We start from the raw sequence: 19,702 nt of genomic DNA on the forward strand, positions 1-19,702 counted from the left end.
TTTGAATGGCTCAGCGTCAATTTTAAGGGACCTCTCCCCTCCATGAATGGGAAGATCTTCTTCCTCTCTGTCATTGATGAGTACTCCCGTTACCTGTTTGTCATTCCATGCCCAGACACATCCACCTCGTCAGTTTGAAGGCCCTAGACTCCATTTTCACTCTGTTCTGGTATCCCAGATACATCATAGCAACCGGGCTCATCCTTTATGAGTGACAAGCTGCGTCAGTAATTGCTGATGAGGAACATCGCATCCAGGACTACTAGGTACAACCCCAGGGAGAATGGGCAGGTTGAAAAGGAGAATGCCACAGTCTGGAAGGCTGTCAAACTGGCCCTGAAGTCAAAAGGCCTTCCAGACCCACGCTGGCAGGATGTCCTCCCCATCATCCTCCACTCTATCTAGTCGCTACTATGTACTGCGACCAACGCTTCTCCTCATGAGCTTCTGTTAGAAAGTCAGCATCGGGAGCTACAGTCCCAGTCTGGTGCAGTCCTTCTTAAGAAGCACGCGAGGAGAAGCAAGACTGACCCCCCTGGTGGAAAGGGTGAAACTGCTCCACGCCAATCCCACGTATGCCTACGTGGAGTACCCGGATGGCAGGGAGGACACTGTCTCCATCAGGGACCTGGCAACCGCCGGAACAAAGGGTCCATATCCTCAAGTGCCCTGTGAGCCACGGAGCCCATTCTCAGCGCCCACAGTCGGGACCTCGGGGGATCCGGTTTGAGAGGAAAGTGCTCCCCCTCCATTGTCGAGCTGGAGACCCAGCCCGCCTCTCCTCTCTCACAAGGGGACCAGGAGACCCAAGGCCCCCTGGTGCTAAGGTGCTCCATCAGGATATCCAGACCCCTGGTCTGCTTGTAAATAGCTGTATAAATTTTTTAACCACTCGATCTGAATCCATGTTCTCTGTCTTTATTCACAGTCCCCAAATTCTGCAGGAAGGGGTGAATGCAGTGAACTGGGATTAACTAGTCGGGTGTTGTGCTGATGGCTGGCCCCACCTCCAATATAACCTTGGTTCCCCGCCTAAATCCAGAACCCTTCTGAAGACTTACTGTTAGTTCTCCCCTTAGTGACAAGCTGCTAAAAAGTATTTGTTCTCCCTCTGGTCATGAGGACTTTTATTCATGCTACACACATGGAGGTTAATTTAAAAAAAACACTTCCTTTTCCGATCTATACATCGATGAATTAAAAATGGGAGCATTTTAGTTGACCAATTTATTCCAGCCAGAAATTTGCTGTGGGTTGAATGGCTGCAGGACCAGCTTGTAACAGGCTGGAGACCCCCAACTCCCAAATGAAAACAGGCTCGGTCTGGTGAAGACAGGCTGGCCTTCACGACGCCGCGACTGCGGAGGGGGGTGCGGCCTACACTTGGTGGGGGCGGGGGCATGAACGCCTGGGCCTCAGACCTTGGCCGTGCAAACACGCCTGCCGTCACTCGGCACGCCCATCGCCTCAAAACCACCTTCCCTTCCGCCGGCTGCGGGCCCGAGGCTCACCAGGCCGCGTCCACGCGAGTTCGGACGTTCCTCTCCTCCTGGGACGAGGCCGCCCACGCTCTCGCACCTTCTTCCCCCCTCCCCCCCGCGCACGTGACGGCGAGTGGCCCGGATGCGCCGCTGCATGAAGGCGCGCTCAAAATGGCGGGGGATCCCAGCGGGCCAGGCGGCCATCAAGGTGCCAAACCTTTCATCGGACTCGGGGTCGGGGTGGGGGCGGTTGTTGAGGCGCCAGGAGACATTCGCCTCTGGATGGAGGGGGTGAACCTTCAGCATTCTTTCAGACAACACCAGTTCAACACAATCTTGCTCCCTTTTCATTCACTTGCCCTCAGGAATGGCTTGGACGGTCAATTTAAATTAATCATTTTAAATTTAGGCATCCAGCATGGTCACAGGGCCCATGCTGCCAATTACACATGTGAGAAACACTGCTCACTGATTAAATAATTTGGTAGAGTCAATAGGCAAAGCGATGTAACACTTTTTTTATTGGACGTCCTTCAGATAGGCACACACAGCGAGACTCAACAATCATTTTTATACATTTCTTGGGGTCAATAACCACTCCTTGGATTTAATTGATCTTATTTCAATCTAACAAAAACTAGTCCTCCCCTTGTCTTAAAGTCCGCCTTTATTTACTTCTCCCACTACCCTTGTTTCACCAGCCCCTACCCCTTTTTATTTTTGCCCTTATTCGGTATGGTGCTTTGTCATATGTTCCCATTCTTTTCCAATCTTGTGAGCCAAGTCATGCTTCTTCAGCAACCCTTTGGGCCAGACATGTTTCTTATGCAATCTTGAGCCAGACAGACCCTCTTCTGGAATTTCGCAGACACCCCCAACACAGATCGATATCGGAATCGCTTCCTCTGGGCAACTATTCTTGACACTACCCATAACATTCTGCAGAAACCACACCTTAGCTACTTTTCACACACACAAGGTGGGAGGAAACCAGAGCACCCAGCGGATACAGGGGGATGTACAAACACCTTACAGATAGTGCTGGATTCAAACCCTGGTTGCTGGCACAGTAACAGCATTGCATTAACCTCTATATTAACCATGCAGCCCTCTTGGCTCTCCAAAAAAAGTTGTGCATCATAGGAAAGGATAGAGTTCTCACTGTTTTACATGATCTCTTATCACACAGTTTTCAGGACTGTTTTTGTAACTAATCTAAATCCATACAATCCATTAATTGAGCTAGGTTCATACAAATTAAATAGACTCAATATAGACTGGGGACTACATGATGACAGCAGCTAACTCCAAGCAGTGTGTGAATTGAATGCTGGGCCATATGATGGGATAAACTAACTTCAAATATGCTAGAGATTGAAGCCTATCGCATTGGATTGGTATCAAAAATAGGCCATTTCATGCCAGGCCTCTGCCTGGAGGCTGGCTACAAGTGGAGGGAAAACTTAAAACTTACTTTTTATAGAGCAGCCCTAAAAGTCTGCTCCTGAGTTGCATTCACATTGAGCAGCGCCTCATAGTGCTCTCCAGATCCGACGGAGGCCAGGCGACTGGTGCCGTAGTGCCACCCATCATAAATACATGGCAGTCTTCCCGACCCATAATTCCCCCATGCAGCTGGAACTGTTCTGGGAAACACAGAGTAGTTCCAGCTGTGTGGGGGATTATGGGTTGGGAAGACAATCATTGCTCTGCCTCGTTTTGACCTACTGAGAGCAGCCCCAAAGGCCGAAGTGGCTCAGGGAAGCTGTCATAGCCTGCACTGGCCGCCCCTGACAGCATCCACCAGCCCCCACTGCCCTGAAGGCTCCTGCCTACCACCCTGCCTTGAGGGGTCATGGATGGAGAGGGGTGAATGGGGAGAAGGGTTGCAGGCTGACAGTGTCATCAGCCTGCCCCTAACTAGCCACTAGCAGCGGCTGTACATTCAAGCCAGCCACTGATTATCCTTCCCCAAGAAGGGTTGAATTCGGCACCTAAGCGCTGGCCACAGCGCATTCAGAAAGGTAAGTCTCGAGGTGTAAGGGTGGAGAACCTCCTCCTTTACATTTGGGCATTTTCCTTGCTTGAAAGAGTCTAATGTTTACATGCAGTCAGATACCAGGCATCCAAAACTCTGAGATAAGTTTCAAAACAAAGCACTTTTATTCAGTGAAACAATGAAATCCTAGTTCATTTAATTTTATACAATATTTTTTTTAAGAGGCTGGCCTTAACATTCCTGCCAGTGATTTCAGTGTTTTTTTTAAAAGCTAACAAAATCAGGTATATTCTTTGTGAATAAATGGTTGGGTTCCATTTGTTTTCCTTTTCCTTTGAAGCAACTCAGAACTCAATGACACTGAAGATTGGAGGGTGGTTTGTTCTTGATGGCTGAGGTGATCATTCCTGGCTTCTTCTTTATGGTTATCGGTTGGGGCTGAGCAATGGCTTTGATATAATTGTGCTGAAAGGAAGGAAATCATACAGTGAAAGAGTTTGCCAATTAGTAGTAGTCATTTTATGCTTTTCAATAAAACTCTTGGATATTGGAAACTGGATCTGTTTTATACAAAGACAGATGTATCACTCTGAAGCACTCTGCCACAAAAAACAATGGATTGCGAATGATTGAAATCTTCTGGACAAATATATATTGCTTGGAGTTAGGTAAGGATATGGAGAAAAGGGAAGTAAATGGGTTGAAGTATGGGGAAACATCTGGCCAAAGAGTGTAGTTTATGTAGCAAAGATAAAGATGCACAACCAATGTTTTGGGCTTGAGCCCTTCATCAATCGATGTGGATATGGGTGGGAGGGCAGAAGCAAAAACAGCTGAGAAGTGACGGGGGTGGGGGGTAGCTCTTTGAGTGGGGAGGTAAGTGGATGGAGAGCCGGAGGAAAGGAAACAGATAGGAAAAGAGAGATTGGTGAGCCATCAAACAGAATCCGGACAAATTGAGGTTAATGTTACCAGTCTGAGGGACAACACATATCATAGGTCTCCAGAGAAGCAATCATCTATTACCACTCACTGGCTTCTCCCAGTAAGCAAATTACTACCATATCCTGGATACTGAGAGACAGAACCTTTTTATGGGACCTTGTCAAAGGCCTTCCTAAAGTCCATGTAGACAACATTGTGAAGTTAAGGGTTAAACTGTGTTAAAATATAGGGACCTTGTCAAAGGCCTTCCTAAAGTCCATGTAGACAACATTGTGAAGTTAAGGGTTAAACTGTGTTAAAATATATCACTTTTAATATCTATGCTTGAAAGTATTATGAGGATAATCCATGAAGGAAAATATCTGGTTAATTGCCTTGCATGGTGTGGTTCCAAGGTCGAAACTTGATATACTGCTGACTGCTGAAAGCAATACGCCTTTTCACACCGCTGTGTAGAAGTGGGTTAACTGGGCAATTTACCCAGTTACCTAATCAGGAATCATGTGGTTTGAAAAGGTCGGACCAGGCAGGGGTGGTCAAAATCGACTGGGCTCCGAGACCTAGTTCAGGGGTAGTCTCGGAGCCCAGCTGAGTTCACCCACCAATTCCCTTCTGGTGGTGTGAAAACACAAATGGCTTACCAGGTAAGCTTTGTGATGTCAGTGCCTGCATGTGTGCATCATATGAACCCCCTGACTGACTGACAAGCCTCTGTGGCCTTGGACAAATGAAAAAATTGTACACAATTGCCAGAAATCATTCAATTTCCCTTATTCTTAAAGAAGCAAACTTTAAATTTCTTGATTATGTTTTTTACTAGTAAGAATGGTGACCACATTAAAAAAAAACTTCAGATCATCCTGCACTTGAAAACAGACCAATTTTAGGGCAAAGTAACAACTATGACATTAAAATCATGTATTTATGTGTGTCTTTCAAGAGCAGATTTTATGTGCACTTTAATATATTTTGAACTCAGGCCATAGGAACCACCTGAAATGCTGGCCTGTGGATTGGATTTTGATCTTGTGACTAGTGAAAAGACTATTAGTTTGTAATGGGGTTGAAAAACCGAGAGAGCGACTTTTGCACTTTGGAAAGTGAGCTAAAATCTCTCCAACACTGAGCCCGAGAGGAGCTCACTAAATGGCAGCCAATATATCAGAGACTACCCCTGAAGAATGTCAGAAGCTTTTCCTCATGTGGCTTCAACTTCTTGCAGTGAAACATCAGTATTAATTCAAGCTCAGATGTTAAAATGAAGTAAAATGATTAGTAGGAGAATCCTCACCACAAACGATTAAAAATTAAAGAATTACTATTTAAATTAAATTGCACTGGTTAAATAAAACAAGCTGACTACATGATTTCTGTGGTATATTTTGATTAAGCTGTGTCAGAAACATGAGCAACAATCTGAACCTTAAACTATAAATGTTTCCAAACGTCAGGACAATGTCTCCAATCTCACTATGGTTTGAGGTCCCTCTGCACAGATGACTGATGATCATCTCAATAAAGATCCAAGATAAGTTTTGTCCACTGGAGATAAATTTTTGCTAATATGGCAGTTTCCATGAAACAACTTGAGGCATCTTTCATGAAACAAAATATGCAATGTGTGACAGAATATAGGTATGTTTTTGGGAGATAAATTGGGGCAGGGTTTGTTAGTGTAGGTCACATACAAACACTTTAAGACAGATCTTATTTAAAATACTGGAGCTCTGCCCCATGCTAGACATGTCGGGGCCAACAGTCTCTGCAGAAGCTTTGGAGAGTGCTCAAGAGACTTGGCTGCTGTTTACAAAAAGGCAACAGATGAAAGAACTTGTTGGAGCCGAAGATTGTCTGCAGTGGAACTTGCTGTTCTAAGAGGGTCATGCGGTTTTGGAAGCAGAGAGAGTCAAACAGGTTTTCTCTCTGAGAGAGAGAGAGAGAGAGAGAGAGAGAGAGAGAGAGACACACACACATACACACACACAGATTAGTTCCACAGTTTTACAGTCAGCAGCAGCAGCTGGGACTGGAACAGGACAAACTGGCAAGCTTGTGGAAAACCCCATTTTGAAGATGGGTTGTGAGTGTTTATTTCAGCCTGGTCAAAGCCATTATGGTTCATGCAGGAGGAGAGGACTGGCTGTCTAATGTTTCACTTGGAATAAGAGAAACAAAAAGGCACTCTGTGGTGACCTGAAAGAAAGAGGTTATCATCTGGAGAACCCTGAGGGGGCAAGTTTCGTCTGCAAGACATTGAAGTGGCTGATGGAAGTAAATCAATTGTCGGTGTCCTGGAACAACAAATTTCTCTCTGAAAACCGACAAGAACCTTCCTGAGTGGTAACCATTTACCTTTCAATCACCAAAGCCTGGAGAACTTTATAAATGTTAATTTCTGTGCACAGTATTAAAATTGCCTGCAACCAGTAAACTTGGAGGAATGAGAAATGAGATTGGACTGTGAATCAAAGAACTTTTCTGAACTTACACACACATTACATACATGTGCGCTTAGAATTAGAAGGGATTAAGTTAATAGTGATAAGTTAAAGTGTGATTCTGTTTTCATGTTTAAAGATAATTAAAAACAACTTTTAAAGTAACCATTTGTCATGGTGAATATCTATTGCTGCTGGGTTTTGGGGTCATCTGGGCTCATCATCCAGATATGAAGCTGGAAAGGGTGCAGCAAAGATTCATGAGAATATTTCTGAGACCAGAAGTCTTGAATTCTGAGGAGAGGCTGAATTGGCTAAATCCGACACAGCCTCATGCCAATCTAGTTTAAACATTCCTGAGAAGTACTAGCAAATCTGAGTCCCTGTCACGTCCAGTTGTAACCCATCCCTTTTGTGCAGGTCATCTCTGACCCAGAAAAGATCCCAATGATCAAAGAATCTGAATCCCTGCCCCCTCCACCAGCTCCTCAGCCATACATTTATCTGGCCTGCCTTTCTATTCTTAACTTCATGTGGCTCCAGGAGTAATCTAGAGATTGCTACTTTCAAGATCCTGCTTTTCGCCTCCTTCCTAGCACCCTAAATTCACTCTGCAGACCTCATTCCTTTTTCTACCTACACCATTGATGTCAATGTGGCCATCAACCTCTAACTTTTTATTCTACCCCTTGAAAATGTTTTGTAACCATTCAAGGCACATCCTTGACCTTGGAACCTGGGAGGCAACACACCATCTTGGTCTCTTTCTTGCAGCCACAGAACCTCTGAACTGCCCCTCTATGGAGTCACCTATCTGACTCCATCCTTCCCTGTGTCTCAGAGCCATGCATGGACCCATTAATCTGGCTGCTGCTGCTAAGACTGAACATTATCCAAAATGGTATTCTTGTTACTGCAGGGGATAGCCACTGGGGAACCCTGCACTGTCTGCCTGCTCCATTTACCTTTCCTAGTGATTTCTAAGGAATAATCAGGTAAGTGCAGGGCACTAGAAGCAGGAGAACACCCCCAGCTGAGAAGCCTGCAAGATGACTTTACAGGGAAGGTGATCATGGCAGTGCCCCAGCATGGGCTCAGCAGCTGAAGGATCCACACAGGTTGCAAGAGAGTGATGGCCGATGGACTCAAACCAGGTTGCAGGCTGCTGGAGATTGGCTCAAAGGGATTAAATATTGGGACTGATACACAATCAATAATAACAAAGACTGGAGTTGCAGGATGACAGAGTTTTAATACCATAAGACTTGGACCATGCTCCTGTTCTGGCCCTATCCTAGGACTTGTACTGAGGGAGGGACTTGAGTTACTGCCTTAGAGGATTCTGGGGGGTGGAGTCATACCTATGAACCAAACATAGACACAGTGCCAATAACCAAGTGACAGAAGACTGTGGTGTATCACCACAGGGACCAGGATTCAAAAAAGTGCCAAGGGAAAGAAGGGCTTCTGAAGGGGTCTTGGACTCTGAAAACTTCCTAATTGTATCAGAGGTTTGGATCTGGAAGCTCAGGTTTATTCATGGATCAAACAGGAGGGTATGGGTTCATTAAATGCAAATTACATGACCTTTCCTGGTTGACCCTGCTCTCACTGGTCAGCTCGTGACTCTTCCCTTTTCCCCATAAAGGCTGTCATGCCACAAGCCTGCCCCCAGTTCAAGTCCGGGTCAGTGTGAGCAAACAATACAGAGATGCTGTCCATCTCCTTGCAAATAAAAACCTTCAGTTTCAGTTATTTCAGTCTTTGTGCAATTGATCTTGGATCAGTTTTATTTGCAAGATTTTTTTTGGAACATGGACAAGTACATTAAGTTAGATCGCCTGGAAATCAGCCAACAAATTCGTGCTCTGGTGCTGCTGTTCCTCAGAGCCTCCACAGCAGCTATCCAGGATGATGAGGACAAGCTCCACATGCTATTCTTGGCTACCAGATTGTCCAGGACTGCTAGACATATGGAGCTACAATGGACATCCTGAAGGACCAGTATAAAGTCCAGGTGAACAAGGTCTATGCGCGGCATGTACTCCACTCACGCAGGCAGTGATCCGGGGAAACCTTCAATTACTTCATCAGGGCTCTGCAGGAGCTCGCAAGGGACTGCAACTGCCAGGCTGTGAGAGCAGAACAGTATGCACAGCTGTTGATCAGAGATGCCTGCGTAACAGGTGTCTGCTCTGACTATATGAGGCAGAAGCTACTTGAACAGAGACAACTGAGCCTACCTCAACCATCGAACTGGCAAACACTCTAGAGATAGCCATCCATAATGCTGAATCATTCTCCAGCAAACACATGGCCACCTTGTGGGGAACAGGGGAGCCACCATCTTGGGAAGTGGGATTGCAAGCCCCCTCCCATCCTGAGCTGACCACCACTGCCCTTAGTGACCACCCGATGTGCTACTTCTGTGGGGAGGCTAAGAACCCAACGAAACACTGCTCTGCCAGGGATACCATCTGCTCCAACTGTGGGAAGAAAGGATATTTCGCAAAGGTCTGTAAGTCCAAACAAACCCTGAGTTCAAGCAGCACCGCGTGTGAGCGGGGGCAGCTATCTTTTTTTTTAAAATTTTTTTTATTTTTCACACCATAAATCACATTAATCATGATATACACTATTTCTTTTTCACACATATACAGTGACTTTTTCTCTCCCCCCCCCCTTTCCTCCCAAACCACCCCCCACCCCCCCCACTCTCATCCATTTTAGGTATACAATCTAGGTTGCTTTAAGCCAGTCAGACAATGTTGTCATTCAACAAAATTACACCAGAAATTCTACTGAGTCCATTCTTTTCTTTCCTTCTCCTTCCATCAACTTAGGTAATGTTTGTCCCCGGTAGGTTTTCGCTATTGTATTTAATGTAAGGCTCCTATACTTGTTCGAATATTTCAATATTATTTCTTAACCTATATGTTATTTTTTCTAATGGAATACATTTATTCATTTAAATTTAGTAGTTTCTTCCTTTTAATTTGGTTATGTATTCCATTAATATTTAAAGACATATAGTTCAGCGTAGCCCTTTTATATTTTGTTTATCTTCTCGTTCCGTTTTTCCATCATTACCTTTCCTCCTTTTCCATTTCTGTTTTCTTATTTTCAACTCTTTATAAGACAACATTCCTACAACATCCAACATTTTCCTTATTCTCCTATTTCTATCTTATTTATCCCCAATCTCCCCTTCACCTCCTGAGTTGTCCTTTATCCCTTGTCGGACAACCACATCTCCCCTCTCCATTTGGATTTGCGAATCCACTTGCAAGCGTCAACTGATTTTGCAGTGACCGCTATTTCCCCCCACCCCGCCTCCCCCAGAAAAGATTTCACTTTTCATATGTCACAAAGGTCACTCTTTTAATTCCCTCCTTATTCTCTCTATTCCATTACCTTCCCTTATTAATTCTTGTCTATACTATCTATATTTTCCTCTAAGTACAGATACATTCATGTATGCTCATTGTCTCTATTCACTCTTATACCTCTTTACCCGCATACATATCAATCGTGATCATTTTTACTCTCATTACCCGTCTTCATCCCTCAGTCTATTTTTGTCTTTACCCACATACATATCAATCGTGATCATTTTAACTCTCATTACCCGTCTTCCTCCCTCAGTCTATTTTTGTAATTGTTCTGCAAATTTTCGTGCTTCTTCTGGATCTGAGAAAAGTCTGTTTTGTTGTCCTGGAATAAATATTTTCAATACTGCTGGATGCTTTAGTATAAATTTATACCCTTTCTTCCATAAAATCGCCTTTGCTGTATTGAACTCTTTTCTCTTCTTTAGGAGTTCAAAACTTATATCTGGATAAATGAAGATTTTTTGCCCTTTATACTCCAGTGGTTTGTTGCCCTCTCTTACTTTTTCCATTGTCTTCTCCAGTACCTTTTCTCTTGTAGTGTATCTTAGGAATTTTACTACAATAGATCTTGGTTTTTGTTGTGGTTGTGGTTTAGAGGCCAATACTCTATGTGCCCTTTCTATTTCCATTTCTTGCTGTAGTTCTGGACATCCTAGGGTCTTAGGGATCCACTCTTTTATAAACTCCCTCATCCTTCTTCATCTTCCTTAAGGCCCACTATCTTTATGTTATTTCTTCTGTTATGGTTTTCCATTGTATCTATTTTTTGAGCTAGTAGTTCTTGTGTCTCTTTAGTTTTTTTATTAGATTTCTCCAATTTCTTTTTTAAGTCTTCTACCTCCATTTCTGCTGCTACTGCCCGCTCTTCCATCTTGTCCATTTTCTTTCCCATTTCTGTTAAGGTCATCTCCATTTTATTTATTTTCTCTTCTGTGTTGTTTATTCTTTTTCTTAAATCCTTAATTTCCTGTGTTTGCCATTCTTTAAATGACTCCATGTATCCTTTAATAAGAGCAAGTATATCCTTTACCTTGCCTTTCTTTTCTTCTTCTATTTCCCTGTACTCTTCCTCTTCTTCTTCCTCTGGGTTGACCATCTGTTGTTTCTTTGGTGCCCTTTCCTCCTCTTCTTTCTTGTTTCTATTGTCTTCTGTGGTCTCTTCTTGCTGCAGGTGTTCTGCAGCTGTCGTTGCCGGCTGTGGAGATCGACTCCCCAGCTGGTCCCCCCTCCCGTCGGTGTGTTTTTTCTCATTCGCATCGCGCATGCGCGAAGTATCGCGCATGCGCGGTTGCGCACTTTTACTCGGCTCTGCGAGCCATTTTTGTAGTCCATTATTTACCGACCTGAGGGAGCGGGTTTCTCTCTCCGCAGCGGGCCTCTTCGGACAGGTAAGGCCTTCACCTTTTTCCTCCTTTGTCTTCTCTTCCTCTCTTCTTACCGTTGCTTTCGATTTTTCTTTTTTTGTCGCCATCTTCTTTCCACCTTTATACTCACTTTTCTGTAACTTTTATTTCTGTGCCTTTGTGTTTTCTTTTGTTTTTCCCGACTTTTCTGGAGAGGGCTGGAGTTCACCGTCCGGCCACTACTCCATCACGTGACTCCTCCGGGGCAGCTATCTTTGATGGCATCACTTCCGGGGATATAAGATGGCTGCACACTCACACCACTGAGACCACCGACTGCAATGATGTCACTTTTGCCCTCTCCCTTTTCTTGTGAACAATGATGGGACTACGTGTGCACCACTGGGGCCGCCATCTCGGGCACCATCTTACTGGACTGCCGGCAGCCGACAGAACTCCTCAGACAATGAGCTGACACTTGCATTGGTAACCTAAGATCAGGACAGACCCCATCAACTCTCCAGGGCTATTCAGGTAAACAGCCATTCCACCGCTTGCCTATTTGACAGTGGAAGCTCTGAAAGCTTCATTCACCCAGACACTGCACAACACTACTCCCTTGGGGGTGAAGCTGCGAGTCTCCTTGGCATCCAAATCCCACTCAGGAAAGATTTGTGGCAGTTGAACCGTAACACTGACTGTCCATGGCATGGTATATCGTGAATTTACACTCCTCATACTGCCACAGCTCTGTGCACCCATCCTACTGGGATTAGACTTTCAGTGTAACTTGAAGAGTGTCACCATTGACTATGATGGGCCCCACTCTCCTCTCATGGTCTGCAATAAGCAGTTTTTAAACTGCTCGCCACCCCCCACCCCCATCACGTGGCTGACCAGCAGCCCCAACCCCAATCACTGTGTCCGACATGTGGTCTCTCCACATTCTGGAATTCTCCCTCACCCTTGACTGTAAGCCTGTCACCACTAAATGTTGGTGATATAGCGCTGGCGATAGGGCATTTATTAAGACAGAGGTGAGGACCTCCTCACTGAGGGGGTGATAGAACAGCATACAAGCCCCTGGTGAGCCCAGGTAGTGGTGGTGAAGAGAAGATGGTCATTGATTACTCCCAGACTATCAATAGCTTCACCTGGTTGGACACATACCCCCAGCCCACGTAGCCAATATGGTGAACCAGAATGTACAAAACAAGGTGTTCTCTACCATAGAGCTTGTCTCCATACCACCAGCTCCCATTCACCCCAAAGTCTGCCAGTATACTGCCTTTGAGGCAGATGGCCAGCTTTACCATTTCCTGAGGATTCCCTTTGGAATCATGAATGGAGTCTTAGTCTTTCAGAGGGCAATGGATTGGATGGTGGATGAACAAGGGCTGCGGGCCACTTTCCCATACCTTGACAATGTCACCATCTGTGGCCAAGATCAGCAGGACTTCGATAGGAATCTCCAGAAATTTCCCCACACTATGAAACACCTCAATTTGACATATAATAGAGGGAAGTGTGTCTTCAGTACACGTCGTCTGGCTATACTAGGCAGCATTGTGGAGAATGAAGTCATCAGCCCCGACACCGACCGCATGCGCCCCTTGTTAGAACTTCTATTTCCCTACTGCTTCAAGGCCCTGAAAAGGTGCCTGAAGTTTTTCTCTTATTACACTCAGAGGGTCCCCAGCTATGCGGAGAAGGCCCGACCCACCATTATCCCCCTGTTGGCAGAAGCCCACGAGGCATTCGATTGGATCAAAGCTGACATTACAAATGCCATGATGCATGCAGTGGATGAATCCATCCGGTTCCAAGTGGAGAGCGATGCGTCAGACTTCGCCCTGGTCGCCACACTTAACTAGGCGGGCAGGCCCGTAGCGTTTTTTTCATGCACCCCGAGATCTGACACGCCTCCATCAAGAAAGAGGCCCAGGCTATCGTTGAAGTGGCATGACACTGGAGACATTATCTTGCCGGGAAGCATTTTACCCTGCTGACTGACCAATGAGCAGTCAGCTTTATGTTTAACAATCAGAAGCAGGGTAAAATAAAAATTGATAAAATTGAGCTCTCTGCCTACAATTATGACATACTGTACTGGTCTGGAAATTCAATGACCCATCGGATACCCTGTCTTGAGGAACTTGCGCCAGAGTGCAGATGGATCGCCTGCAGGCACTGCACGACGACCTCTGCCAACCAGGGATCACTCATTTTTATTTCTCTTTATTAAGGCCCATAATCTCCCCTACTCCATCAAGGACTTCAGGACACTGACCAAAAATTGCCAGGTGTGTGTGGAGGGCAAACTGAGCTTCTACTAGCCCGACTGGTCACACCTGATCAAGGCCACTCACCCCTCTGAACATCTAAGCATGGACTTCAAAGGACCCCTCCCCTCCACGAACTGCAACATGTACTTCATCAACATCATCAATGAGTACTCATGGTTCCTCTTTGCCATCCCCTGCCTGGACGTGACTGTAGCTACTGCCAAAAAGACCTTGAATAATCTGTTCACCATTTTCACATACTCTTGCTATGTCCACAGCGACAAGGGTTCGTCATTCATGAGCAATGAGATGCATCATTATTTGCTGCCCAAGGGCATCACCTTTAGCCAGACTACCCACTATAACCCCAAATGGAATGGCCAGGTGGAGCAGGAGAATGGCACAGTCTGGAAGGCAGTACTATTGGCCTTAAAGTCCAAGGGCCTCCCCATCCCCCACTGGGAAGAGGACCCCCCTCCCCAGAGGTGCTCCACATTATCCAGTCCCTCCTGTGTATGACCACCAACGAGACACCTCATGAGAGACTGTTGACATTTTCCAGGAGATCGGCATCAGAAACCACCTTTCCTACCTGTCTGATGTTCCCCAGGCCAGTCCTATTCCTCAGGTACATGAGGACACACAAGTCTGACCCTCTGGTCGAGAGGGTCTAGCTGCTCCACATGAACCCATAGTACGCCTATATGTCATTCCCGGATGGGCGCGAGGACACGGTATCTATCCAGGACCTGGCACACATGGGGGCATCTAGACCCCCCCAACCAGCCAACAGGTACAACCCCCCAGCTCTCCGGGGCCCAACTCCCACCACACCTGCCAACCTGATAGTCAACACAAACTCACCCCCTCTCCCCAGCCCAGCCAAGTACACCGCCAGGCCAACCGGGATGGATCAGTTGAAACCAATGGAAACCGCTAAGGACCCCCAGATGGGGACTCGCCAGTCACAATGTCAAAGAAGACCACTTATGAAGGTCGGCTGACCACACCACACACCCCGGGACTTTCTTTTAAAAGAGGGGGTGAATGTGGTGAAACCACTATTGTACATATTCATTATATGTAAATTACATGACCTTTCCTGGTTGACCCTGCTCTCAGTGGCTGGCTTGTGACTCCTCCCCTTTCTTCCCCATAAAGTCGGTCATGCCACAGGCCTGCCCCCTTGCCTAAATCCTCTAACATGGATGATAAAAGAACATCATTAACTCTCAATATTTCCTCCAAGTCATGCATCAACATGAACAAGAAATATTAAAAAGGTGCTTTTACCAAAAGTTGCAAATAATTTATTTCCTCATTACAATGTAATGTAACAATTAAGATATTCTAGTACATAACCACAGATTGCAGGCAGAACATGTCAGTGGTGACCCTGACATATTTCTACAGTTGTGTGGTGGAACGTCTACTGACCAGCTGCATCACAGTCTGGTATTGGGTTAACAATACCCCTGAGCGTAAATCCCTGCAAAAGGTAGTGGACGCAGACCAGGACATCACAGGGAAAATCCTCCTCACTATAGAGAACATCTTCAGGGAATGCTGCCATCAGAGAGAAGCAGCAAACATTAAGGATCTATTCCACTCAACACATGCTTAGTTCTCGCTGCTGCCATCAGGGAAGAGGTACAGGTGCCACAAAACTTGCACCACCCGATTCAGGAATAGCTGCTACCCCTCCATCATCAGACTCCTCAACAAGAAACTCAATCAGGGTCTCATTTAGGGACTCTTACTTGCGAACTTCATTGATTTTTAAAAATTCTCTTTGTATTGCAGTCAGTTGTTTACATTCATTATCTGTTTACATTTCTTTATTGTTTTTTACATTTATGTGCTATGTACAGTTGGTTTTGCACTACCAGTAAGTGGTAATTCTGCCTCACCCACAGAAAAAAAGAATCTCAATGAAATCAGAATCTGAATATCATATTTAGCAGTAGGGTGAACAGCGAGACAAACTTAAGGGTTTGACCTGGAAAATCCCTATCTCTTATTTACCTGTTTTCATTCTCTTTTTAACAGTCAAAAATTAATACAATTGGTGGGCACTTCTTTATATTGGTATGTTTCTAACTTAGCTTAAACTATTTAACAATTTTTTTCAAAACTTAATGTACTCTAATTAGTCACACTCCATTGAAAAATATTAGTTAAGTGGACCAGTAACCAAAAATTTTGGACTAATAATATTCAGAAACGTAAATGGAAATTCTCTCTTGGCAGCTTGAGATTTTATTTTAAATACAGTATGTGCTGAAGATTAAAGAGCATTACTAAAACTGATCAAATTTTGTTGCAAAAACCAAACTGTTTCACAAATGTTTATATAGGAAAGATAGCCTGTAACTGGTCCTTCCTGTGACTGCAGTCCCATATCAATGCAACTTATCACATTTGTAAAATTGTAGAATTGTAATAGTGCAGATGAGGGCAATATGGCATGTTGAATCTATACTGGCTATTTGTAAAACAATTCAGTTACTCCCAATATCCTTTTCTTTTCCCATAGCCTTGCAAATAATTTACCTCGTGGTTTTAAAAAGCTTTGATTGCATCTATTTTTGTCATCATTATGAGCAATGAGTATAAGATCTTAACAACTTATTACAGTGATTTTTCTCAATTTTTCTTCTATCTTTCGTCAATCACTTTAAATCTGTGTCATTTGAAGCCTGAAGCATTTGCTAATGAGAACAACTTCCATTTACTGTATCCAAGCCCATAATGTTCTTGGAAACTTCCATCATATCTTCATGGAACTTTCTCTGCTTCAAAGATCAACCCAGAAACTCCAATTTACCTTTTTTGTTGAATTTTCTCATCCCTGAATTCTTATCCAAGATATTCTCAGCATCTTCTCCAGAACTTTCATATCCTCATAAGGTATGGTATTATATGCAATACCCTGTCACTATACCCTTTATAGTCTTCGTTTTAAAATCATAACAAATCATGGTGCAACTAGAAGACATTTAGTCACTCAAGTCCTTTTTTTTGGGGGGGCGTGGAAAGATGGCATAGGGAGTAGACGTGGGATTTCGCTTCTCCCCAGCTGAATACTTAATACCCAAATTTTAAAAACTGTCTCTACTTTAAAATTTTTTCTGATAAAATTTGAAGGAATTCTGAAAGTCATAATTAAGGGTGCTAAAGCTCAAACTTAAAAAAAAGCACAGTTTAAAAGAGCAGAAAGTACAGAGGAATTGAGGCCTACCTTGTCGAAGGATCCACAGAGGTTGATTTTGGAGCAGCCAAAGACTCAAAGGATTAATCAGGCGAAGGTAATATTAACACCAGTGCCCTTGACGCAAGGTGGTGCTGCTACCAGCTTTTCATTGCAGGAAGATTGTCCCCACAACCCAGAATGCGCTCCTGGGGATGCGAGGCCTGGTGAGAGCAGGGGCCCCACTCCCGATAGCGGCCGCACGCACGTCGGACTAGTTGCCGACGTGCCGAGCCCAACTGTGGAGATGTCGGGCCTTCGATAAGGAGGCCAGACTGCACTGGGCATGCACGGGACTTCCGATCAGGCCCTGACAATCAGCGCAGCTCTCTCCTGATGGCCCGAACATGTCAGGCCTGCGTGGGTGGGGGGGGGGGGGGGGGTGGGGGGATTCTGACCCGGAGTCGGGAGGCCCAGGCAGCAACGTTCGTTTTGGAGTCAGAAGAAGAGGAGGAGCTAAAGGAACAACTTGAAGAGGATGCAGAAGTAATACTGAAAGCAGCTAAACTTCTTCAAGGTAGGCCTCAAGAGCTTCAAAAACTTAAAAACACTCCTACTCTGCAAACTTTTAAAACAGTGCAAGTGGAGGGAGATACCACTGTCTGTTTCAGAAGAGTTTATACGACGTATGGATAATATGGCTCTTCATGTTACCCAAGGTTTTCAAGAAAGCAAGCTTCAATTTACTGAATTAAGAGGAGAAGTGGCATCGATTAAGCAGGATGTGGTTAAATGTTTAAGAGAAGTAGATGTGGTCCAGGGGGAATTTAAGGATATTAAGCGAGCATTTCGTGACTGTACGGATACTGTAGATCGAAATACTGAACGAATAGACTATTTGGAACATTGTCTTACTGACTGGAATGTCCAGAAGTGTGAATTTTTGCAGAAGATTGATTCACTGGAAAATCAAAGTAGATGTAATCATGATAAAATAGTGGGTTTGCCAGAAGATTTTGAAGGAACGGATCCAGTGAAATCTTTTTGGAAATGGATTCCCGAGGTGTTGGGACAAAATGCTTTTCCGGAAGGATTAGAATTGGATAGAGCACATAGGGCAATACGAAGAAAACCTTTTCCTGATCAGCCTCCATGGGCAGTTCTTATTTGTTGTTTAAGATATCAAGATCGTGAATTAATTTTGCAATTGGCAGTTCAGAAAGCTTGGCAAAATCAGGGCCCTGTGATGATTCAAGGTCGGAGGGTCTTTTCTGTGCAGATTTAAGTCAAGATGTGATAAGACGTCGGAAGGAGTTTAATCCAGCTAAGGCTGAGTTATGGAAGAAGGGATATCGGTTTGCTTTTAGGTACCCGCTGTGTTGAAGGTGTTTTATGGAGATTACCAGACTGAGTTTTTTGATGATGAAGCTGAAGCTTTGTCTTTTGCTAATTCTTTGCTGAATAATTCACATAGTTCTGAGTTGCAGAAAAAACTGAAATCGCAGGGTTCTCCAAAGTGTAATGGGAATGGGAATAGCAGGAAGAATGTTCAAGACCAATATTCGACCTGGAAAGAAGAAGATTCATCTGTCGTTGCAACTGGTGTTCAGGACCAACCTGTTGGTGTTGTGGGCGTGGTAGATTGAATTAATACTGTTATTTAGGTGATGTTCTGAGATATTAGAATATCAGCTGGGGGGGTGGGGGGAGCGGGTGGATGGCACTGCAGCTTCTTAAGTCACCTGCCATGAGTGGTTTAACAACACCCGGTCAGTAAAGGGAGGTACCACTTGGTGTTTTTTTTTTCTTCTTTTAGAGAGGTTTAGAGAGGTTTTTCCCTTTTTTTTTTAGTTTATTTACATTTAGTATTTAGAGTAAGGTAAGGGTTTTTTTTTAATTTCAGAGCTTAGGTGTGTTAGTGGGTTGGTTGTGTTGGGAGTTATTTGTTAAGAAAAAATGACTAAATTGAATTTTGCGACATTTAATGTTAAAGGTCTGAACCATCCGATAAAGAGGAAGTGAGTTTTGGACTATATCAAGATGAAGGTGAATATTGCCTTTCTACAGGAGACGCATTTGACAGAAAAGGAACATTTGAAATTGAACCGAGACTGGGTTGGCATCTTTTTTTAATTCTAAAGCTAAGGGAGTGGCGATTTTGATAAATAAAAGGGTACCTTTTATTTTAGAGTCTATTTTTGAGAATGCTGGAAGAATTTTGAAAGTCAACTGTAAATTATTTTCAGAAGCCTAGACTTTATTGAATTTATATGCTCCGAATGAAGATGACATACATTTTGTTACTGATGCTTTTTTAAATCTAAATCAGTCAAATGAGTACATAATGGTGGGAGGAGATTTTAATTGCTGTTTGGATCCACTGTTGGATAAATCTCCAATAAATTGTTAAGAGAACTAAGATGGCTAAAAGGGTGATAGAATTGATGGAGGAGTTAAATTTGGTTGAAATATGGCGCCGTATTCACCGACTGAGAAGGATTATGCATTTTACTCTGCTCGTCATGAATCATTTTCTAGAATAGATCTTTATTTGGTTTCAGGGAAGGATTGACTGTGGAGATACAAGAGTAGAGTATTGTTGAAGCATTCTTTGTTGTTGATTTCTTGT

At 44.2% G+C, this 19,702-nt stretch overlaps 1 protein-coding gene across 2 annotated transcripts in view; it reads right to left on the reverse strand.

The window, feature by feature from the left end:
- Positions 1 to 3,621: 3,621 nt before the first annotated feature.
- kif9 (kinesin family member 9) overlaps positions 3,622 to 19,702 on the reverse strand; it is a 158,235-nt gene continuing 142,154 nt past the window's right edge. For both annotated transcript variants that reach the window (XM_069922101.1, XM_069922099.1), the window contains one exon: positions 3,622 to 3,945. In XM_069922101.1, the coding sequence (XP_069778202.1) occupies positions 3,832 to 3,945 (114 nt within the window). In that variant the 3' untranslated portion in view covers positions 3,622 to 3,831. The remainder of the gene's footprint in view (positions 3,946 to 19,702) is intronic.

The sequence above is a fragment of the Narcine bancroftii genome, chromosome 2 (genome assembly GCF_036971445.1).
Source record: "Narcine bancroftii isolate sNarBan1 chromosome 2, sNarBan1.hap1, whole genome shotgun sequence".
Taxonomy (NCBI): Eukaryota; Metazoa; Chordata; class Chondrichthyes; order Torpediniformes; family Narcinidae; genus Narcine; species Narcine bancroftii.